The sequence below is a fragment of the Chroicocephalus ridibundus genome, chromosome 3 (genome assembly GCF_963924245.1).
Source record: "Chroicocephalus ridibundus chromosome 3, bChrRid1.1, whole genome shotgun sequence".
Taxonomy (NCBI): domain Eukaryota; kingdom Metazoa; phylum Chordata; class Aves; order Charadriiformes; family Laridae; genus Chroicocephalus; species Chroicocephalus ridibundus.
The window spans coordinates 125,754,417-125,778,410 of NC_086286.1; the positions used below are offsets into that span (position 1 = coordinate 125,754,417).

General features: G+C 50.9%; 1 protein-coding gene across 1 annotated transcript; it reads left to right on the plus strand.

The window, feature by feature from the left end:
* The first annotated feature begins 404 nt into the window (after nucleotides 1–404).
* FAM167A (family with sequence similarity 167 member A) lies at nucleotides 405–23,389 on the plus strand. The gene is made up of 3 exons (XM_063330686.1): nucleotides 405–742; nucleotides 9,947–10,491; nucleotides 20,616–23,389. Exons 2-3 carry the CDS (start codon nucleotides 10,114–10,116, stop codon nucleotides 20,877–20,879), a joined length of 642 nt encoding a protein of 213 aa, XP_063186756.1. The 5' UTR covers nucleotides 405–742; nucleotides 9,947–10,113; the 3' UTR covers nucleotides 20,880–23,389.
* Nucleotides 23,390–23,994: the final 605 nt, after the last annotated feature.

Sequence of the window (23,994 nt, forward strand, 5' to 3'; positions counted from 1 at the left end):
CACACACACACACACACACACACACACACACACACACACACACACACACGCCGACCCCCCGGGCGAGAGGTGGCATCTGGAAAACGTTATCCCAAAGCTCTCCCCAGTGCCAGGGGACCCCAAGCTCCGCGGAGAAGGGCTCGCAGCTCTCCGTGGCATGCGAGGAGAACAGCCACGGGGCCACCAGCCCGGTTCATGTCGGGAAGAGCCACGGGATCCTTTGGGAGTAAACCAGCTCCCCGGGCGTCTCCTGCGAGGTTTTTGGGTCCCTGCACGGCATCCCTTCATCCCTGTTAGCCACACCGAGGGCATCGCCACCCCTCCTCCCTCGTTGGGGTGGCGGAGCCGGAGGATGTTTAGGACCCAGGCTGTGCAGCTCCTCCCTTTCAGGTCTCTCCAGGGTTATTGCTTGGTGGGAGGTAGGTTCAGGGCTTGGTGGTATGAATGAAAGAGAGAGAGGAAATCTGGACTGAAAAGCTCAAACTGGAATAGCTCGCCTGTCTCCAGGCAACAGGCCTGACGCAACCGCTGGAAAAAAAAAAAAAAAAAAAGAAAAAAAAAGTCCCTTAAATAAAAAAAAAAACCACGCACACACAGAGATTTCTGAAGCGAGGCAGAGAGGAGGATGAGACAGTCTCCTGAAGGCGCTGGTGTCACTGCTCGGCAAATACCGAGTTGGAGACCCGAGGTGGAAGGAGGCAGCCAAGATGTCCGTGCAACCTTCCCTCTGACTCCCTGCACGGTAAGTTTGTTGCTGGCGTTGGCTTGGCCATGCTGGGGCTGGGGGGGACCACAGCCACCCCGGGGACACCCCACCGTACCCTGGGGACACCCCACTGCACCCAGGACTGGAGCTGGCTGAGAGACGCCTGGTGCAGGAGGGGACCCCCATCTTTTCTAGCCCCACAGAAAGGGGTAGCAGCAAGGACCAGGTCCCTGGGGAGCATCGGGGTGGTGGCGATGGGGACCCACCAAGTTCAGCACTGGGGTCTGCCGCTCCAGCTACACCGTGGTGGGGCTGGGGGCTTGTATTGTGTCCTCCCCCCGGCGCAACCTCCTGCCTTGCCGAAATCCCCTCGAGATGGCTGGCACGGTGGCTCCCCGGTGATCAGGACAAGTTGGAAGCCAGGGCAGGGTTTGAGTCCTCCTTTACGGTGGGTTTTGTCGTCAGCTGGGAGCGGTGTGGGGGGCTTTACTCACCGCTTTCGCGGGGGGGGGGGGGGATTTTTCTGCACTGTCTGGGGTGTAACGGGGAAGAGTCTGGCCAGGTTTCGGGACGAGCACTTGTTGCTGCCTCTGCCCCCTCCCCGCGATTTGCGAGAGCCCCGGCAAGGTTTTGTCAGCCTTGTGCAGCGCAGACATAATGGGATGGAGCGCGGTGGCCTCGCAGGGCGTAGCTACCTTTGATTTTTTGAAGCAGGCACCGCGTGTCGAGCAGAGCAGGTTTCCACCTGCTCAGGTCTGGCCCTCGCAGCTCACGTTAACGCTGAGGAGGGGTGGGGGGGGTGGGGGAAAGAAAAAAAAAAGAGAGAGAATAAAAAAAAGAAAAATCATCACCTAGAACTTCTTCAGAGCCCTTTATAACAGCTTGGGGCTAATTGCTAAAATAATACCGTCAAGCCCACACCCTTCCCAGCCCAAGCGCTTGTGCAACCCCAGGCAGCGCTCCCCGGTGCGATGCACAGCCCTGCACCCGCATCGCCCCGGCCCGACAGCCTGCGCCCTCGCCAGCCCACGCAGACCTCTCCCACCTCTCCCACAGCCGGCACCCGCGGGGGGCTACGCAGACCCCTCCCTATTTTCCTGGGATGCTCCCTGTATTATTCGGCACTGCTCAGCCCTTCGGAGCTTTCCTACATGGGGGACCTCAGTGGAAGGGGGGGTAAAAATGGATGAAAACCAAGCGCCTTGTTTCCAGCGTCCAGCTGATTCCCTTGGCTTTGTCTGCACGTTCCCAGTATCCTACAGACACCCCACTTTTCAGGGGGAAAAATCCTGTTTTGGCTGCTATGGGTTTTCTCGCTGCCAGCCATCATGTCAGCACGCTGTTATTTGCATCTCAGACCTCCTCGGCTTTCCAGTGCCCATTGCAGTGGTACCTCTTCACGGGGAGGTGGGGGGGGGGTCTGTACGACACGAAAAAATAAAGGAGAATGGGGAGGGGAGCCGGCTTCTCCCGGGCTGTGGGCTTGCAATAGCTCCGCAGCCATTCGGTGTTTGCAAAATGTAGCAGAGACACTGCAGGGGGAAAAAAAAAAATAAATAAAATAAATAAATAATAATCAGCCTCAGAGGAACGTAGCCTTTTTGGGGGGGAAGGGAGCGGGGGTCTGTTTACAACCAGCTCACCTTCAATAATATTAAATGACCAAGCGGAGCCCAGCACGGGGAGAAGGCAGGTCTGAGTACGGGGCTTATGTGATCATTGCTCGGGCAGCCGCCACGGCGGGTAATTGGATGGGACAGGGAGCATGGAAAAGGGATTAGGGGATCGCCGGGGGGCTGACCCCGCATCCCCCATCACTTTAACGTGGAGCCTCGGGGTCTCCTATGGGAGCTGATCCTGGCGCTGGTCTCTGCAGGGGGGTGAGCTCAGCGCTGGGCAGAATGAAGCCCAGCAAAGCCGGAAAGAGGTTTTGTTGGTTTGGGGTTTTTTGTTGTTTTTTTTGGTGTTTTTTTTTTCCTGAAAATATACCCTTCTGCCTTCCACGCTGCATTTAGGGAAAAATAACTCCCCGTGCCAGTCTCCTGGGAAGAGAGCATTTCTCAGCCTGACCTGGCGCATTCCCAAGGAGTCCCAGCCCTTCGCGTTACCCCGGTTGCACGGGCACAGAGGTCCCTGCCTGCTCCCTCTGCTCTCCCCTTGCTGAAACACCGCTCTGCTTGGGGTGGCAGCAGGGAAAACAAGGGAAGGAACTGGTTCTGCCAAGCCACAGGTCCTTCGTGGGCAACTCTCAGGACAGGTTAGGCATGCCACCTCCAGGATTATGCCCCAAGACCTGCTAGGACCCTGGGGTAGCGCATGGAGAAGCAATCCTAATCATCATCATCATCATCGTTATCACCATCATCATCCATGGCTCCCTTTGCATCTCAAGAGACCTTACCGGAAGATGACTAGGGTGGACGGGGTGCTTTCACCAAGAGGTTATAAACTTGCCTTTGCTGCTGCTGATTAATCCTTTTTCCTCTAAGAGTAATTATACCTGGTTTTGGCTGATGGGCTGAGAGCATTAACCGCCCCACCTCCAGCTTCCCAGTTTGCAAATGCTTCTGGTGGAAGACGGGTTTGTGGGAATGCCAGACATTTGCCAATGCCCATCTTCATCCAGGATTTCCACCCGACTGCTGGAAATCTGCTGATCGATGGGAGCTGAGCTGGTCTGAAAATGGAGCTGCCAGGGTCCATCTAAAGCAGGCAGCAATCTCCATCCTGCTTCCTTGCAAGGATCCCGCTTGATTTTGGGCAGGGGAGGCAGGAGGGATAAGATGTAGGTAGACGAGAAGGGACAGATGTATTTATTGAAGCAGGTTCTGACTCTACTGGTGATGCTGGGGATCAGCATAGGAGAAATACCTTGGGGCAGGGAGTGCATACTGGTCCCCTGTTATCTCTGCACTTCTGCTCTGCTCCTCTTGGGCTGGTGGATTGGCTGCAGTCACCCACTGCTCTCCCCTCTTCCCTTCACGGCACTGTTTGGGGGTCCATCTGGGGGTTATTCGGGAAGAAGGATGCGCCAGGTGATCCCTTACCCTGCTCCAGGTCATACGTGAATGGAAAGCCCCTCTTCTTTCCCCCATGTATCCGTGTCCGCATCCGAAGGGCTGAAGCAGCAGGAGAGGCTGCTTCCCTACTGCTGCCCTTAGCATCCAAGCTGCCTGGGAGGTCTTCTGGGGGTTTGTTCGTGGCAGTAAGTGGACAGGAATACCCAGGTGCCCTCAGGATCCCATTACGCCGGGTCCTGTACACCTACCTCAGGCCACTGCGTGGGGCAACTCTGTGACCACCTCTCCAAACCTCTGCAAGGGCATGGCATTCCGGATCAATCCAGGGACAGAACCTTGGTCTCTTCCCTGGGCTTTTGTCACGTATTAGGCTGGAAGTTGGGGGTTGGGTGTGTGTGAAGGGACAGAATTAATGTGGACAGCCCTGCAAGGAGGTCTTGAAGAGTCACCAGACCTAGACCTGCAGTCATGATGCCAGCTTGGCCACTTCAGTGCCATCGTCTTGCCCCTAGAAGAAGCTAACAGCCCACATGAGTGTGGCCAGGACGACCGCATGGACACTATGTCCAGTGGGCACTGAGGGCTAGGGGCTCCGCCAGGACCCCTCCAACCTTGAATGGACAAGACCCCCTTCCATCCTGCACCAACCACGCTGAGCAGGCAGAGAGCGTCGGACCGTGACGGCACCAATTTCAGCTGGGGTCTCTGCCCTGGAGAGAGTCCTGGCTTCAGGATCAGGCAGATCTTCAGATTACTGGTGTCTTCTCCTTTCGGGTGGAGAGAGGCTGGATGTCATTTTAGGACAGGGAAAGAAAGCATTTGGGAAGCAGGTCAGTTTTCTGAGGGAGCAGATTTCAGGTGCTACAGAAAGGGATCAAGTGGCCAAATACTGGATAATATAACCCAGGGAGATCAGCTCTGCTCTGAGCTCGTGAGACAGCCAGGGGAGCAATTAAGGCTGAGGGGAGACCTTCTCGCTCTCTGCAACTCCCTGAAAGGAGGGTATAACAAGGCGGGGTCGGTCTCTTCTCCCGAGGAACAGGTGGTGAGACAAGAGGAAACGGCCTCAAGTTGCACCGGGGGAGGTTTAGGATGGATATTAGGAAAAATTTTTACACTGAAAGGGTTATTAAGCATTGGAACAGGCTGCCCAGGGAAATGGTTGAGGCACCGTCCCTGGAGGTATTTAAAAGATGGGTAGACACAGTGCTTAGAGATATGGTTTAGCGTTGGTTTTTGTCAGAGTTAGGTCGATGGTTGGACTTGACGATCTGAAAGATCCCTTCCAACCTGGACAATTCTATGATTCCATGATTCTATCTCTGTAGGAGCCTCGTGCAGAGCAGCGTGCTGCAGCCGTACCACTTGGAGGGGGGAGGCTGTGGTGGGGGACCCCAGGGTGAGGAACAGCCCAAGCTCACCAAAGCCCACGCAGCCCAGCAGCTCCTCATTTTTGGCATGGGGAAAGGCGTTATTGATGTGCAGCCTCCCTGAAAGGGAACCACTGGCTCCAGGGAGCCGTGGTGTTGGCCTGGATGGGTTTTTCCTTTCCTCACCCACTGCCTCGGTGTCTCCACTGCCCGGAGGATGCTCGGGAGCCTCCATCCACCACCCTGCAGCAGCCGGAGTCCTCCCTTACTCCATTGCTATGGCAACCCCCTTTCACAGGCATCTCCTCCTCGCTGCCCTGCTGCCATCCTGCTGCAGACCTCCGGGGGTGGGTGTGGGGGGGTGTGTGTGTGTGTCAGCCACCCCCACCCCATCCCTGCCTTTTTGCTGTGCCGAGAAGGAAAGTAAAATACAGGGCTTTCCGCACGGGGTTTCACACCAGTCACCATCCACCCCACCTCTCGCTCCTCCTCGGTATTTCTTCAGCCCACCGTTTCGGGCTCAGGGTCCTCCTCACCCCCTGGGACCTGCAAAGCTCGATGACGACATGTTAGCAGGTGCAGTTCTCTCTCGGGCTTTCTTTTGTAGGAGCAAGGAGTGTTAAGGGTGAACACCTATGCAAACCCTCGGAGCAAATGCCTTGCAAACAGTCAGGGGATCCACGTCCCAAACTCCTTGGATCATAGAGGGTGTCCCTGCACGGATTAGAGTCAGAGCACAGGGACCCAGATGAGGTGGAGAGACCTGAAGATGCCAGAGGTGAATCCCTGCATGACTCTGAAGTTCCTCAGAGCTTTTTTCCTGAAGGCCGGTTACGTGAACTGCCTACTCAGTGAGAGGGAAACTGAGGCATAAAAAGGGCTGAGGTGCTTTTTGAAGGTCATTAACAGGCTGAAACATTACCTCTGCCCCATTTCACCCACCCCAGAAGTGTCATCCATGGGCTATGCGGGCACACCTTCACCCTGCAAAAGGACTTCACTTGTCCCGGGCTTTGTCTCATACTGAGGGTCTTTTTTCTTATCAGAGACTAGACGAGCAGAGTAATGCAGACCCTTACAATCACTGCTGCTCCTCTGTAATAAAAAATGGTATTACAGTAAGCTGAACTCCACCAGGAAGAGTCAAGGGAGCAGAATATTATTCCCCACACCTCTGTCCTGGCTGATATTTTTCTTTATTCTGCTTTTTCCCTCTCATTTCCATCCTGAGTGTTTCTCCCTTCTTTTTTTTTTTTAATTTCTTCTCCTAGACCTCTTGCTCCCCACCGTGTGACCTTCCGAAGCATCGTGTGCCCTTATTTACAGCCATGAATTTAACAGGCTGTACCTGTTCTGCCCTGGTCCAGCACATACCAGCCATAGAATCGTAGAATGGTTTGGGTTGGAAGGGAGCTTAAAGATCATCTTGTTCCAACCCCTCTGCCAATGCTGCTTCGTGAATGCCTCGTGTTCAAAGCTGACCAGGGGGCAGAGAGATGACGGGGAGGGTACAGATGTATAAAACTCCTCGGGCACGTAAAACTCCCGCAGGGTAAAAGGCTGTGCCTGGCATCATTTTGTGCAACCTCCCTCTTGACCGTGAACAGCACGTGAATTTATTGTTTCCCGTCACTGGTGGTGATTAAGCAAAGCTTCTCTCACACCCCTGTACACCTCCCCTTGCCTCCTCACCCCATAACACCCAGTTTATCAGGGGACAAACCAGGGTAATCAGGGTCTCCTGATCCCCTGCTCTAACGCACAGGCAGGGATGTCTGAAGGTGTGTGATGGGGACGGGTCTTCTGCATCTGCATCAGGGTGGGAGGAATGGCCGCAGTGGGAAGCTGTGGTGGCAGATTGTGCCACTGGACCTGGTTTCTTGGAGCATAGGACAACCCATGAGCTTCACAAGGTGTGTCTGGCGTGGGAGAGAGCAGGAGTCGCATTGCTGACATGCAACCATGCAAAAGCCAAGCCGCAGGCCATGCCAGCTCCGTGAGTCTTGGCGTGGTAGGACTTCACACCCAACCCAGTTTGACAGTCCTGTTGTTTCTCCATCTTGGTCGTGCGTTTCTGCTAATCCCTTTGCATTACAGCTTGTGGGGTCAGTTAAGCTATCTTCTCTGATGGAAACCTAGCCCAACAAAGAAACTGAAGGGGTTTTTGTTGTCTTGGTGACCTGATGTGTCCTTCAGTATTGATAGGATTCGTGCAAGGGAAGGGGGAAACCCCTGAGCAAAGGGTATTAGTGATCTGGGAGCAGACCCTCACTCCAATTTGGTGCTGAGCTCCTGTAACCACTAATTAGGCATGGCATGAACCCCCTGAGACTGGCAGGTGTGATAATGAAGACAAATCAAGGGTTAATCACTTTGATGCCCTTGTGCAGACCAGCCGAGGGGGAAACTGAGCCTGGGGCAGGGGGACTGGGAGATGGAGTCTGTTGGCTTGAGCCAGAGGCCAGGTTTGTTCCTGGGAATTAGGAAACTCTCAGGCAGCAAACAGGTTTGTATTACAGCCTCGCAAGCGGACTTATTTCACACGCTTACCAATTTCACGTCTCTTTTTCTACAGCAGGTCTTTAACCCAAGTCCCAGATATTGATAGGAAATTAGAGGCGGCTCCTTTCTGTCGTTTTTGAGTTTGGACAGGCTGGGGAACAGACGTGCCTGTTTAGGGATGTCCCTACAGAGAGAAATGAGAAGTTCCGTGTTGCACCTGGGAGGAGGTGAGGGATGGGTTGGATTGGTGCTGCTTTCAGGACAGAAAAATTAAATCCCTCCACAGTTTCTGGGAGATGGTGGTGAGGAGGGGGAGATGGCAGCGGGATCTTGGCAAAGGGGATGCTCCAAACCGCTGTCGTGCTTTCCAGGTGCGATGCTGGAAACGCCAACTGAGCGGTACCCACTGTGCAAATAGTGAGGGTGTTTTCCACCCTGAGGATTTTTATACGTGCTGAAGACACAAGACAAAGGAGTTTGTGCGAGCTCGGCTATGTAGCTGTGGCATTCAGAAAAGTCAGCCTTGCAATAAAATAATATCTCTGTTAGGGGTCATTGAACGCAGTAGCCCAGTCCGGAGCTGTAGCAGACGCTGTTGGGCTGCTGGTTTTGGCTACCCCTAGCAATCTCCATCTCAATGAACACAAGAAAAAGCTTGGAGGTGAGGTCTTTAAAGTTACTACGTGTTTCCCTTTATTGATTTCGGGAGGCTGGAGCTGGAGGCAAGTGAAAATCATCGGCATGCCCTCAGCTCTGCAGAGCATCCATGCAAGAGCTGGTGCGGGACCTGACTGAGAGGGCAGCCCTCTGTTTTCCCCTCCATACCATCTATTTTTCAACGGAAGAAGGAAAATCGTTGCTGCCCCAGGCACGAGAGCCGTTGCCTTCAACCTGATGTAGTATCTGTGTTTGCTCCCGCTCACCGTAAAACTCTCATTAACATAAATAAGAGCAGGAACAAGACCGCAACATGACTAATTCTCCACCCCCAGACTGTCTGCGTGTATATTATCAACTCCGGGTTCAGCTCCTGCCTGCACACAATTGTGGGATAAATCTTGCTTTCTGTTGGTGTTTATTTTAAATTGAATCTTCTTACTGAAAAGGTTCGAGAGGCGTAATTATGGTCTGGATTTCAGAGTTACACACGTCTCTGTGTGCACAAATAGCAGGGAAAAGAATGGCTGAGTAATTCATATTGCTGTGGTTTAGTGCATCCAGTTAGAGAGCTGCATACGTCCTGGCTGGTCTTTCTGGGCGTGTTACCAGGCAGGCAAAAAAGTATTTTGTTTTGTGTTTGACGTGTAGACGAGAGCTCTGGATCTATTCCTAGCTCAGCCGTAGATGAGCATACGACCTTGAGAAAGTCTCTTATCTGATCCTACTGGCAAATGAATGCAGAAGCTGCCTGGGCTTAACTCTTGCAGAGTTGTTTGAGTCCTCTGTCCCTCCAAGTCCCATAGTGTGGTTGACCAACTTTGGGCACAGCTTCCCAGACTCCACATGAGGTGGCAAGAGGGGAAGGGGGGAGGAAGCTCCTGGCTCCTCTGTGCTAGTACTCCAGCAGGATTTTTTCAAGGGGACCACTGGGACCATTCCCAGTGGGCAAGCTGGACGTAGTGGACAGTGGTGGAAACCACAAGTCCAAGTGTCCCTGAGTGCTGGCGTCTGAACCCAGACCAATCTAGCACCCCATCTAGTCCCACACTTGGCTGGGGACCATGCTCTTGCTCTGAATCAGCTGGACAGGAGGGAGATGAATCTTACGGCTGCAGACTGGCATCTTTATCAAACCTAGACCTAAAAAATTAGCAAACCTTTTCCCTTTTTTTTTTTTTGGGGGGGGGGGGGTGGAACTTAACAGCTACTTTTGCCAGCTCTCCTTTTGGCTCAAGCTCTTGGGAGAAGTTTGGTTGTCTTACTTCACCTGGTCCTGTTTTGCCTAAGCAGAAAGATGTAGGTTTGCCAGCCAGAAAACCAGCAAAACAGTGCCTGCAGACACCCCGACCCCCATCAACACCCCTCGCTGCCTCCAGAGGACGTCGGGTTGTGTGATACAGCCCCAGAGGGGTCTGTGAACGTGTCCTGGACTCCTTGGCAACCCTTTCACGGCCCCTTGAGTTAAGACCAGAGATGTAGGTAACCAGAGCTTCCCTAAAAGCCAGAGCCTGTCTGTTCCTGCCCCAAAAGCAGTCAGATAGCTGAGGTGAGGTAACACTCCCCAGGAGCACCTTGGCACTGTGCCTCTCCCAAAACCCTCGCTCCCTCCACTGCAGCAAGAGCCGTCTCTCCCTTCTCACTCCCTTTTCCTTCTCAAACTGGAAACCAACCATCTGTTTTTCTTCTAGGTGCTCATCCAGGGCCAGAGAGGTGCTTGAGCAGGGACCACCACCACGACTGTCCTCCGAGGGGCCGCGTTTGTCACGCTACAGGAGCTGGTCCAGCCCTGAGGGTTTCCCACTTCCATCCCTGGCCCTTTCCAGCACACCCTTATGCTGTTTGACTCCCAGAGAGGATGTCTCTACCCAAAATCCAAATAGAAGAGGCTTTGGACAGTGCAGATACTGGCTCTGGAGGTGCCGCTCCTCCTGATGACCACCTGAGGAGCCTCAAGGCTTTGACGGAGAAGCTGAGACTGGAGACCAGGCGCCCATCCTACTTGGAGTGGAAGGCGAAGCTGGAGGAGCAGGCATGGAAGAGCCCTCAGCCAGCAGGAGAGGAGGAGGAGGAGGCGACTGAGGCCAAAAAGGCCATGGGGGAGACTGTTGCCTTGAGGAAGATGCAGCTGCATCTCAATGGGAACCCCGCCCAGGACAAGGTGACTCTTACCTCAGGGAGAATAGGTGGCTTTGAGAGCATCGATGAAGCTTTGACGTGGCTCAGGAAGGAATTGGTAAGTGGTTTCCTGTCCCTATTAAATAGCACACTTTCTCAAGAGGAGAAAAAAAAAAAAAAGAATGAGGAAACAAGTGACTCCTTGTTCCTACCTGCTTTCAGCCTCAGGTGAAAAAGCAACAATCAATCATTGCATTTTCTGCGGCTGGTGGCAACAGAAGCAGCCCAGGGAAGGGAAAAGATGAATGCCAGAGCATCCATCACCTCAGAGAAGGAGCTGGGCAAGTCCTAGCATCCCTGCTGGGATCCAGCAGGCTGGGGAAATATGGCTGCTTGCACTGGTTAGAACTTTTTAGCAACTTGCCCCCTCCCCTGCTTCTCTAATTATATCTCAACAGTCAGATGAATGCAGCAGGTATGGATACACCATGAACACGTGGGCACTGCTGGCGCAATAACACTTCTCTGATGAGCATCTCGAAAGGATGCTTTGTCAGGGCTGTAGGAAGGAAGAACGACTAGATCCATCCCCTGGATCTGCCCTTGCAGCTTGTGTCTGTTGGGTCTTTAGGAACTCCGTCAGTGGAAGATTGTATGCTGACCACTGTGTTTAACAGTCATTAGTGTATCTAATGACCAAATGTTTGCCTAATTCCCCTTTTTTTTTTTCAACTCATAACTCCTTTTAAGGTCTTGCAATAACCTGCTTCCCCCAGGTCATTTCTCCATGGTGAGAGCAAGTGCTTCCTCTTGTTTCAAACTGTGGTGGAAACCCCTTGTTCTCACCATGTAATATCTAATGAATAAAATTCCTTTTTTTGCTATATGCATAAAGCCAGAACCTTATCTGAGACCCCACCACATCCAGCTCTTACAGGTCCATCGTCTGCTTCATTAGAAGCTGGTCCACATTCCCATCATCCTTGCATCCCAGCCTTGGACTCTATCTTACACATATCTTTATTTCTTTTAGTTATGAACTGGTAGTTTCACAGAGAGGAAGACAAGATAAAAATACTGTATTTATGGTCGGAAAATACACAGAGTCAGGACATGGGTGATGGAAGTTCATCTTTCATATGTTGTGTTGCTATCATGGTCTTTGGTGCAAATTTGGCCTGGGCCAACTAGTGCTGACCCAAGCAGCTCCCAACCCAGTGCAGGCGTCAGCACAACCTGCAGAGAATTCCCAGGAGACAGCATGGATGCAGCACATCTTTTCTGGAGGCCACAGGAGGTCAATAGGATGGACACGACCAGATCAGAGTAGCTGTTATCAGAGCTGGAGAATGGGTCCTGGTGCTCTTTAGGAGCAAGCAGACACCAGTGATCCTTCCCTTCTCCTCACTGGAGAAAACAGTGAGAAAGAGAAAGAGAAAGAAAACAAAGAAAAATCTTTATTATTTGGCTCACATGACTAGCAACAATTCATGTCTTGTGGCTTTGTTTCTCTTGCCTGATTGGAAGTCTGCCAGTGAGTCCCACCAGCATTTGCAACTTGTAGTGACAGCAGCAATATTTGCAAGAGAGTCCCAGCGGGCTGGGACGTCACTTGTGGTTCAGATGCGCTTGTGAAAATGTTCCTGAGCAAATGCTTTGCTTTGGTAAGCACTGAAAGTCTTTGGGGAAAAATTCTCGTGCACAACAATGGATCAATCTGGGTGCCCCAACATAAGAAGGACGTGGACCTGTTGGAGCGGGGCCAGAGGAGGCCCCGGAGATGCTGGGAGGGCTGGAGCCCCTCTGCTGGGAGGACAGGCTGAGAGAGCTGGGGGGGTTCAGCCTGGAGAAGAGAAGGCTCCGCGGAGACCTTCCAGCCCCTGCCAGTCCCTAAAGGGGCTCCAGGAAAGCTGGGGAGGGACTCTGGAGCAGGGAGGGGAGCCATAGGTTGAGGGGGGACAATTTTAAACTGAAAGAGGGGAGATTTAGATGAGATATAAGAAATTCTTTGGTGTGAGGGTGTTGAGCCCCTGGCCCAGGTTGCCCAGAGAAGCTGTGGCTGCCCCATCCCTGGAGGGGTTCAAGGCCAGGTTGGCCGGGGCTTGGAGCAACCTGGTCTGGTGGGAGGTGTCCCTGCCCAGGGCAGGGGGGTGGAACGATATGATCCTTAAGGTCCCTTCTAATCCAAACCATTCTGTGGTAATATTTTGGCTTTTTTTTTTTTTAATTCTCTGTGACTTTTGCTTCAGATAACATTTACTTGTCACCTTTTTGATGTATTGCTGTATTCGCCCAGCTAGACTGATCTCTAGAGAAGTTATTTACTGATGCTCTTCTGGATGTCAGAGTTTTGGAGGATGAGACATTTCTCGGTGCCATGGCTTTCACAAGGCAAGTGCAGTGCTTTCAAGAAACCAGAACTATTACGAAGGGTTTTTGAGCTGGTCTCCTAAAATCACTCAGTGCTCTGGAGAATCTCAACTCCAGATCTGAGACCTCAATCTGGGTCCGTGCTTGCATCTGTTATGCAATCTTAAATTCACAAGTCTCAAGATGTCCAAAGACAGTAAGAAGCAGATTCTCCTTCTCAGAGGCCCAGATTTTAAATGCGTTATTTTTTTTTCTTTTAGTTTCTGCCCATGATGGAAGTATAAATTGTCTCAGGGTCCGGCTCTACCCTTTAGACTAGGGTGTGGTATATAAACCACCATCTGTTGAAAACTAAAAGTTTAAATTAAAGAAGAAAAAAGGGCAAAGCAAACCCTAATTGTTCCTCACTTTCCATTTTCCTGCCTCTTAATTATACCAGTCTTTTCTGGATCTGGACGTGACTCGTGTAATTTAGAACAATTTCCCCAAAAAAGAGAACATGTATTTGACTGACCACACAGCTAAATAGCTATGTCGGAGGCACTACTGTTGGGTAAGAGCTGCCAGCAAACAGTGAGAACACAGTGAGGCTGTCGCATCACAGGGTGCTGGCACATAAAGATGCATTTCACATTACATCTCAAGGGTGAAACCCAGATTCTTCTCAAATAAAGGAACAAGCTTCCACACATCCTGACACAGGCAGGATTTTCCCTTGTTTATCCCTGTGTTGTGATACTAAAACAGTTGGGAAGGCTTCAGAGCAAGGCATTGTTATGCTTAAGGCTATACATTTACTTAAGGCAGTAGCCAAGGCCAGAGAGGGCAGCATCCCTCAGACCCTGCTTGGGGCGAAGAGGCAAAGGGGAAGAACCTCACGCCTTGGGGAAGGTCACCTTTAGTGGGCACTCAATCCTTCTGGTCTAGTTTATTCTAGGAGATCATAGACCTGGGAGCATCACACAATCCAGCCTTGCCCCAGGCAAGCGTGAGTATGCCGGGCAGCGTTCTGAAGATCATCCAAAAATGATCTAGTAGTCATGTCTGGGATGAAATCTGCCTCCACCACGCTGTCCTCTGCTGCAGGATGAATTCTCCTTCACTCCATGCAGTCCTTCATGAGAAGTCAATTTAGGATATGTAGGGTTCATCTATCCAATGAAAGGGTAAAAGCCCATGTCCTTACTGAGTGAAATGCAACGATGCAGGGCGTGCAGCTCCATCACCCACACTGCAACCCTCATCACAGCTACCAGTGAGTTTAGGCTGGGTTATTTCAATAGCATGGCCCCAGCATGGTCTTGGCTTGTACCAATTAACACCCTGCCAAACTGTTAGAGCTTCAGGAGTTTGCACATGCTGGGGACTGTTCCCAGCAGGCAGTTTGTACGGGACCACCCAATTTTGGAATTAACTCTATCCCAGCCAAAACCGGTAGAGGCAGCGAAGTGAATTTAACAGTATGTGTATGGCCAAACTTCCCCTTGGCCATGGTGCTACAGAACGGGCCATGGTATGGGCTAGTTGCCTGGTGAAGTGATAGTCCAGAAGTGACCAGCTTTAAGATTAAAGTTACCTGATAAATCTGAAGCATTATTCCCAGTTCATGCAAAAGAGCTCATCCAACACTGCAAGGAAATTGCCTTCATGTCCTGGTTCAGGTTCAGCCAGGTTCTGGCTCCTCATATTCGGAAGTGAAGGACAAACCCAAAGTCTTCCTGTGCATCTGCTCTTCTTGGTCTTTCGCCTCACATGACCTGTCCCACGACCTGATTCTGTGCATCAAGTCCTGGCCCCGGTTTACAGGACTGACATATGCCCACCGAGCTCCAGCCAGCCGCGTCAGCTGGGACCTGCTGAGAATCTGGCCCCGAGAAGCTGATTTTTTCAGACATGCAAACTCATGCTCTTGTTTTTGCGCTGAGAGAGGCTCTGTGTAGGTGTAGGAGCAAATTGCAGCACTCAGCATGTGCTGAACCGCCCCGGGGCTGGAGCACTTCCCTCCCCAACTCCTCCTGCCTCTTCTTTGCCCTTGTGTTTGCCTTTGCACTGCCAAGTGTGGCTGTTCTTCATCAATGCTGAAAGTGAAGCCGTCAGCAGCCAGGGTATGGTGACAGACCCAAAGACCAGAATGGTCAGACTGTCATTTTCCTTTTTGTTTTTGAAATTTGTCAGGACAAATGTTTACAAAGTTCTAAAACTGAGCCCTCAAAGTCTTCTTCCTCCTAAATGTCATTAAAGAACAAAACTCTGCTATGAACTGGGACATCTTAGGATAGTTATGATTTCGTCCCCATAGGAAAATACGTTTTCTGTCTCAAATTCACCAATGGTTGGCACTGAAATTTGAGGTGTGTAAGCCAGAATGCAGGAAAGGCTCTTGAAAAGGGCCACAAATGTCTGATGCTCTCTGCTGGGAGATCTTAGAACACCTATGTCCTGTTGGTCAGGCATTTATTATTAAATATTAACTGTTATTATCTCTCTTTGGGATACGGATATTGGCCGAACCAGTACTTAAGTGAATTTACACAACAATGCAACACCAAAACAGTGTTGGCGTGAGCCTTGTTGGAGATCTCTCTGGGGTTGTTGAGAGGTGGGCAGGAGGAGAAGGAGCCTAGATCATGGATATGGTGATGGAGACTGCGCTGGGAGTCCTCTGCTACACAGCAAGTCCAGGAAAGATTTTTCTGTATTTGTATTTAAAGCGATGAAAGAATAAGGGCACGGGCACCAGAGCGTGGTCTTCTGTACTATTAAATTGCTAGAACTGGAGCGCAGTTTGGGAGTTATCACAGAATAGGACCATCCCCAAGGGGCATTTTGGGTGCAACCACCCTGTTTTGGAGGCAGAGGGAGTTTCGTGGGGTGGTTGTGGATATATGTGCATAGTGGACATGCAACTGCAGAAACATCTGAGAAATGATGTACTCTTCTGTGTAAGCCCACTGAGATGTCCTTCAGTTCACTTCACTCAGATGTTAAGCTGACAGGCTTTTCCTCTGGCAGTGGGCTTTCTCCTCGGTACAGCATTCCCAATTCTGGAAGCGTTTTGGCACGCCTTGATTTGACAAAAAGACAGAGGTAACTACCTCCCTCAGGAAAGATAATATGAAGATTAATTCTGAGGGAGTCAGCACAGACTATACTCAACACTGACGAAGGGTGAGATTTGGGACCCACCAGGCTCTGCGGGTGACAGCTGGCAGAGGTATCCTGGACTTCGGTGGTGTGTGACTCCCAGGCACTGCAGGAGATGAGATACCTTGTGTGGGGCTGTGGGTTGTGCCCCAATGGCATGAGCATCTAAAATTAGCCACAGCAGAGTGGCATCTGAGCACCTTTGAAGATCAAGCCTCAAACCAATACACAGACTTAACTGACTTCTCTGAAGTGTTTGGCAAAGTTCTAATAACAGGCCTGTGCTTCTCCGTGCTTGAATCCAAGTGGCTGCACAAGGAAAACACCAGTTTAGATTTAAGTTTCTTTTGATATTTTGGAAATAAAAAGGACTAGCATCATGGGAGCAACTGCTTCTCCACAGACCATCACCCTGAGCTTCATGGACCACAGACTGGGATGCTGTCCATGGGGCACTTCTCTTTTGGGAAGAGGTCCCAGGCAGCTCCACACCTCCATGCCATGAGGTGCTCTTTGCTGATACACCCCCTCATAGCAGGGAGATGGACCACTGGCAATGGGAATGTTATTGGTCTTCCTCTCTGTGACCATATGGTTAAGGCAAACTTGAAGACAAGTCTGGGCTACAACTTGAACTACTTCTATCTATCTGGACTAAGCCACTGGACAACAAGCAAGGATGCATCCAAAACTTTCTCTCCCTTCCCCATATTAAACATCCCTGGGAGGCTCTGAGGCTCAATCTAAACAGAGAAGCCTTCCCATAAGACTATGGGCCTCTGTGGTCCAGCGTTGTGATTCCGTCTAGCAGTTGCAGTAGCTCCTTTGCCAGGAAGGAGATGGGTTTAGTTCCGCCTCCCACCTGGGGATGTTCAAACCAGCAGCCTGTCCATCCCAAGAGGGTGCTCCAACCATGCAGATGAAAGGCAGCTCTTTGCCTGCTGGAGCTGGGTGTGCAGGAAGAGGCAGAGCGTGTTCAAAAGCAGTTTGTGAGAGCAAGGCGTGCCTGAAGCTGTTCCTGTATTTGGCGTGTGAGACTCAAAGGAAGAAAAATGCACAGCTTCTGCTGGATGCGCTCCATGGGTTTCACCAGGATATTGCACAGAGTGTGTGGGATCATGCTGTTGTCCCACACAGATGAACTGGTGCATTGAGTTACACTGTGGTGGCTGGCCCTGTGAGTGAACTGTGTAAACTGAAAACCCACGGCTTCCTGCAATGTGGCGCCTGTAATCCCATTATTTCTTTCCAGGAAGCTTTGTGTAGCTCCTTTTAAAAAGAGATCATTCATCATTTCTAGCAATGGTTTGGTCCTCAGTGTGGGATGGATTGAATGTTTCTAGTACTCGTGAGGAGCCTCTGGGAAAGCGGAGAATGATTTCTGTGTTCTGACCCAAATTCTGATGATATTCTGGATGGTTTTGATCATGGTTCAACAGGACAAGTCCATGGAGGGACAGCAAGGTGTTTGCATTTCGTGCCAAGCTGCCATGATGAGTGGGAAGAGCGAGAGGAGCCATGCCCTGCAGAACAGCCCACCCTTCCACCATGCAAAGTGCTCCCAAGCCCTCAGGAAGCCAAGGCAGACTCCCAAGGGGCACAAGCAGTGACAGCCCTCATCCCCTGTGCCATCTCCTCATTGTGCACATCATCCTTTAGTCAACCACTGCCGGGCTTCGTTCCTCACCCATTTACCTTTCTTTCCTGGAGGACAGAAGAGGGCTTTATCCCCCCGGGAAAGCTTTGGCTGATGGTGCACGTCTCACAGGTCACCCTTGCTTCCCTGTTCAGCCCCAGAGCACAGCCAGGCAGGGCTGGGTCTAAGGTGGTCTCACAGCCTAGGTGGTCAATGAAGATGGGTGGTGGGTTTGCCCCCTGCCATGTTGTCCCCAGCCTACAGGTGGGCCAGTGGGCCATGTGGCTGACTTGGTATACACCAGGGTCAGCGGGTCAACTGCTAGAAGGAAAGAAGGAAAGAAGGAGGAAAGGGTGACTGGAGATCGAGCACCTGAAGGACATGCTTTGGAGAGCTTTGTCTTCAGCTTGCACAAAATCAAGACGCCTTCTTCAAAAGACAAGGAAAGCAAGAACCTGTCAAAACATGGAAAGCTGGCTTACAAGGGAAAAACAGCAATCTCCAACCCACATCCCTCTCCACAATGGCCTCATAATTAGTTTTTAAACCCTTTTTCAGTCCCACATTCCTCAAAGCATTTAATGAAAGTATTTGTTGACATTTCTTATGTAGCTTGATAAACTGACAAGAAAGAGCGACCAAGGGTCGGTTCAATAAGGCCCACGATCGCCTTCCTGATAAAATGTCAAGTCACAGCACTTGTTGTGAAACAGGGAAAAAATATCAACAAAATTATTTTTTTTTTCATTGCAACTCACGTAGGAGAAGAAAAACCTGCCGATTGGCCTCTGCTGGGGGCACAGGCTACAAGGTCTGAAGGAAATAGTGTTTTTTTGAAGAAGGTAAATGGTTACAACCCTGCCAACAATTCGAGAGATTTCATGAGAGAGAGATTCACTCTGAGACTCGTACAAAGGTGACTTAATCCTCTCCAGGAAATCAAGCTGGAGTCCGGTTGCTGTCTGAGAGCACCAGGCAAGGTCCTCCAAGGTGCCTCCATGGTGCAGGAGTGGGAAAAGCTTTGCTTGGCTTGATTTAACTTCCATTATACTCATGTCAGCTCTCAGCTTAGGCTCTGGGCATAGCATTGCAAAGGGCTTCCCGACAGCCGGAGAAAACAGCGGGAGCGGAGCCAGGCTTCCTTCTGAGCCCTTCAACCGCCTGAAGTGGCTGCTTTGCCTTGCTGTGAGGCTATTGATGCTGCAAGGGGCAATCCCAACGTCTTTGGAGGCATTGCCTGGAGGAGGAGGAGGAGAGATTGTGCCACAAACTAGAGGAAGCCCGAGGCTGCTCTGGTTGACAGCCTTGTTGCAGCAGCCCGCGCATCAGGCATCGGAAATTTCTCATGTGGAAATACCAGGGCCACCTGCAGAGCCTCCTGAGGGGAATTTTTCCCTCCTCCCTTCCCTTCTGCAGTTTCATGGACGAGCCACCAGATCAGGAACAAATTTACCCCCCACCCCCAGAACTGCATCTGTACTTGTAAACTAAACAGCTCATTTTCAGGCCTGGAGGCAAACTGGTATGGTCTGTCCACCTCCGTGCTGTTAAAATCCAGACAAAGTGGCTGTATCCCAAATGCCTCCTGAGGATGAATCCCTCTGTGTTAGCCCCTGAAGAGCGCCCGCGGGGAATTGCTTAGGACTGGGAGAGCTGGCCCCAGCTCAAAAGATGCCAGGACCTTGCTCGCAGTCAAGTGGAGAGACTTTGTTGCTATGCACTACTTAATGTATTGCTATAGATGTAGCCTGGGTCTGTTTCTCAGCTCCTTCAAACCACAGGGAGCCAAGAAACCCGTGATGCGAATCAAAGGAGCGAGGTGAAGGATGGATTTGGGGCCAGGGCAGTTCCAGGGAGGAGCTGGAGATGAGCTCAGGGCATCGTCTCACGCACTGAGGAGTCGGTGAGGACAGCACATACCCAGGGAGCCATTGGGAGGGGAAAAAAAAAACCCAAACAAAACAAAATCGGGAGCCTTGGTACTACGGGGCTCATTCCAGTGCCAGTTTGTGTTCTGTGATGGAGGCAACACCAGGGGAAGAGGCAGGACACTGCATCAGGGCAGATGTAGGGCTGTTTTCCAGCCAGTTTTGCTCCCTCCTTGTCTCCAGTAGTTACAGAGAGATTTGAGCCACAAGGTTTGCTAAGAGCTGTTCGGCTTCTCTCCCACCGCTGTCTTTTCTTTGTGGCTTGTGGTTTGTTGCTTTTCTGTGAGGAGGGATGTGGGGTGAGAGGTGGGGGTTGTCTTGGCATCTACTGTTCTAACTCTACCTGCTTCTGTTCCCCAGACAAAGGCCGATTCTTGCACCAAGTATTCACCTCCTTCCTTCACCTTCCCCAATATCCTGTGGCAATAAATTTTCTGCTTAATTACAAGTTGGAATTAATAAAAAAAAAAACAAGAAAAAGCTTTTTTCTTTCATCATTTCTGAATCTTCCACCTTCCAAAGTTAGGTGCCAGGGGAGGAAAAAATTCTCTGAAACACTTAGCTCATTAGCCTGGGGGGATAGTTGTTCTCTCTCCTGTGGGAAAATGTGGAGGTTCCATCCCGAGAGCCACTTCAAATCAGCGAGATAAGCCACGGGGGACGTGGAGGGTCACGTTCACGGCTGTCATGAATCAGGTCTGATTTATGCAGACTGGAAACCCCAGCCAAACATTTGGGGATGGGTCCTCTGAGGTTCTTTTAATTGGTCCTTTCCACCTCTAATTGCTTCTTCTCACCGTGGCTGCTCCCTTATGAACAAAATTAATCTGGGCTTTGCTTAAGGTTGGGATGAAGGCTATGAAGCCTGAGTTATAGGATGGATACCTAAGCCAACAGCTTTGGCGTGGCTGGCTTTAATTCCAGTTTCCTGGTGCTCCTGAAAACTAAAAATTCACCATCTGGAGCTGGTATTTGACTGTGACGCATTGCTGGCTTGTAAGAACCTCATCTCCCTCCCAGTTCTTTGCAATGGAGTAGCATCTCTAGGTGAGTTCCATTTCCAATGATCTGGTGCGTCCTCTAGCAGGGAGCAGCACGATGAGCAAATTCTCTGTGCCCTTGCCAACAGTCTCTTCTTTCCCCACCCTCCGTCTTGTGTTTCAGGCAGAAATGCGCCTGCAGGACCAGCAACTGGCAAGGCAGCTCATGCGCCTCCGCAGCGACATCAACAAGCTGAAGATCGAGCAGACCTGCCACCTGCACCAGCGCATGCTCAACGACGCCACGTACGAGCTGGAGGAGAGGGACGAGCTCTCCGACCTCTTCTGCGACTTCCCCCTCGTGAGCTCCTTCAGCCTCTCCACGCCGCTCAAGCTCATCGGGGTCACCAAGATGAACATCAACTCCCGACGGTTCTCACTGTGCTGAAGGGAGGAAGAAGAAGGAAGGATGGGGGAGAAAGAGAGAGAGGACTGGGCAGCGCCGGGGCTCTCTCTGCCCGACGGCTGGGTGAAAAAGGCCCAAAGAGGAGCAGAGGGAACAGGAACAAACAGGGAACCCACAGCTGGTCTTGGTGTCAGGGTACAGCAGCAGAGCTGGGTGCCGAGATGGCCCAGAAATGCATGTTGAGAAGACAGGACCTGCATGGAGGAAGTATGGACAGCATCTGGACCCAACATGTGCACTTAGCCTGCTCCTTTGCAAAGTCCCTCCTTCTCTTCCCCCCACAGTAACTAAGAGGATGCAGATCCAGTGTGGTTGTTTGTACTCAAAAATCAAAGGAGAAGGTCAAAGATCAGCCACAAAGCAAAGCAAAATCCCTTCTCCCTTCCCCTTTACCTCCTCCCAGGCTGGAGCTGTCTGTTCAGATTCACCCTCCTCCTTGGATGTCTCCTTGGACATCGATCCTCAGCCTCTGCTGGCCCAAGCACAGGGTCCACTGGGCTGTTTCAGGTAGGAAGCTGATTTCCAGTGGAAAGGAGCCCTCCCAGCAGGTGAGGGACCACGGGTTAAATGATGGCCCCAAGGAGTGGTGAGAAGATGTGTTTGTTGACTTGCTCCATTGTGTCCAGTGTGCTCTATCTTAATTTTGCCTGTGGTATAGATTACAGACAGATCACGGACATGTTTTTATAGAGACTCCAGCCAGCCAGAAGTCGCCTGTGTGCCCAAGAAGTTGTACCCAGAGCAATACCTGTTCCTGATCTTGTTGTCAGCAGTGACCACAAGACACCGTGTGGTTACCCCCATGAGCAGTAAGGCAAAGGAGGTAACTTACACCCAAGACATCTCATATCAGAGCAATCACCCCCAGGCTGACATTCACTTAACAGCAGCACCAGCAAATCCTGGATCCTTTGTAGCAACACACATCCACTAGAGAAGGGAACTTCAAGAGGAGAAAAGGGACCTTTGTGTAATGAACATACGGTGTGACTATAGAACTAAAGGGAGAAATATTGCTGTGATGAGCTTTGGACCTCCAGCAAACACAAGGGGTTCCCTCCCTGCTTGTCAGTACGTAAGATGGATGCTGTATTTTCTTGCCTTTTAGTGCACCCAGCTGCACACCTGCCTGTACTTGGCACGGAGGGCAGAGACACCCATGGTGAAGCCCAGCAAGGGCAGGGACACAAGCAGTCTAGCCATGGCAATCTTGGGACACCAGGCACCCAAGATAGTCTGTCTAGAGGGAACGTGGGTGGCTCTGGGCTCTCCCTCCTGTGCCGAGACCTCTTCTGACCGTGTCAGAGTGGTGCAATCTCTCAACCCATTGCCCCAGCACAGCTCTGCTCCCCGCCACATGCCTGAACAGCGAGCGCTCTGTGGCTGAGCGGATGGCTCTGCGTCCACGTAGCACCAGCCCAAGCTCTGGGGACGGGCGGGAGATGCAAGCCAGCGCTGGGCTGAAAGCTGTGTGGCTGTGTTGACGTGCCTGTACCTGACTGTGTCTGTAAGCTGTGTGTGTGCATAAGTTGTCGTGTGTGTGCATGTGAGCCTGCAGGATGCCTCTCTCGGGAGGCCGAATGGTGGACCCACGTCTTTGTTCCCAAAAGTGATGTGAACCAGAAGCCAATGAGGCTCTGCCGTGCCTGGGAAGATGCAGTGAGGCTTCAAGACTTGGTGTTTCCACAGAAAGCTTAAGTCAACACAGAGAAGCTAAATAATTTGCCTGCCTCCTCAGGTCCCCGTGGAAGGAACAAATTAACATCACAAAGGAGTTCATGGCCACATGGGGCTGGGGACTGGCAGGGGACTCTGGAGCTGAGTTCAGTCCTCTATCTCCCGTAGCAGATAACCCCTCGGCGATGCCTCCCCCTCCACTTCAAAGCTCACTGAGTATCATTTCTTTCTGCTAAGAAAGGAGGTATTTTGGGCACTGGAGCTCTACCTATACCAATAAGTTAATCAGTGCCGGGTTTCTGAATCTTGTGCTGCCCAGGCAGTGAAGGTTTAATTGAGTTGTGGCCAGACTGTCAGCTGGCCCCTAGATAAGACAACCAGCCACGATGCCGTTTAGTTTACCAGTAGAGAAATAGCCTTATTTCCCCATGGACATCTTGAAAAAGAAAAAAAAAAATCTCATTAAAATTCTTCTTTGTTTACTTTTTTAATAAAAAAAAAATCAATTCATGTCCCACATGTTGATTTGCAGAGGAATTTTCGATCAACATATGACAACTTTTCAGTGAAAATAATGCCTTGGAAGAGGTTCTCTCTAGGATCAGCTAGAGTCGACTACAGGGTGGACCTGCCTTTGGGCTCTTGTCTGGTAGCCAAATGCAGGAGGTTAGTACAAGCACAGTCTTAGGAGGTGATTATATGTGGCATCAGAAATAGCAGCGGTCTGGGTTCCAGACATGTATTTTCTGCATTAAGTGGAATGGGGGATGGTTAGAACTGCCAGCTGTTAATCAAAATGCACAATTTTTTAATTATAAAATTATGTCTGTATTGATTTCTGCCTCTGGTCTCTCATTGTGTTCAATGGCTCCAGCTCTGCCTGGAGAGCGGTTGGGGAAGCACTAGTCCGGTGTGTTCAAAGTTTACAGGTACACAAGGTTTCCAGTCAGGTTTCTCTACCCATACACATCACTGGGACACACTTACAGCTCCATCACCAATTTCTCCGCCTTGCAGTCTGGAGGACACAGGAAGAAATTAAGGTGGGAGCACTTATTACGTATTTGGGCAAAAATGTATGGGAAAGAAAGCAAAAACAAAATTTACTCCTTTATGTTATGTGCTGTTTTGTTAGTCAGCCACTGAGTCAAAAGTGGGTCCAGGCATCTAAAAATATATCAGGCTAGGGGAGAAAAATAAGTAGAAGTGTGTCTGATTTTTGCTGAACTGTGTTTAAAAAAAGAGAGTCATCCAAAGTTTGGGTAGCCTTTTAGAAACAGGTCACTGCTCCCACCACAAAATTCCCGGAAAGGAGCCTCCAGGCCTCAGCGGTCTGCAATGAGATGAGTTGAGCCATCAAGTGCCAGTTCCTCTCCTCATACAAGTGGCCTAGAACCACGTTCCCTTTCCTAGGTGACCT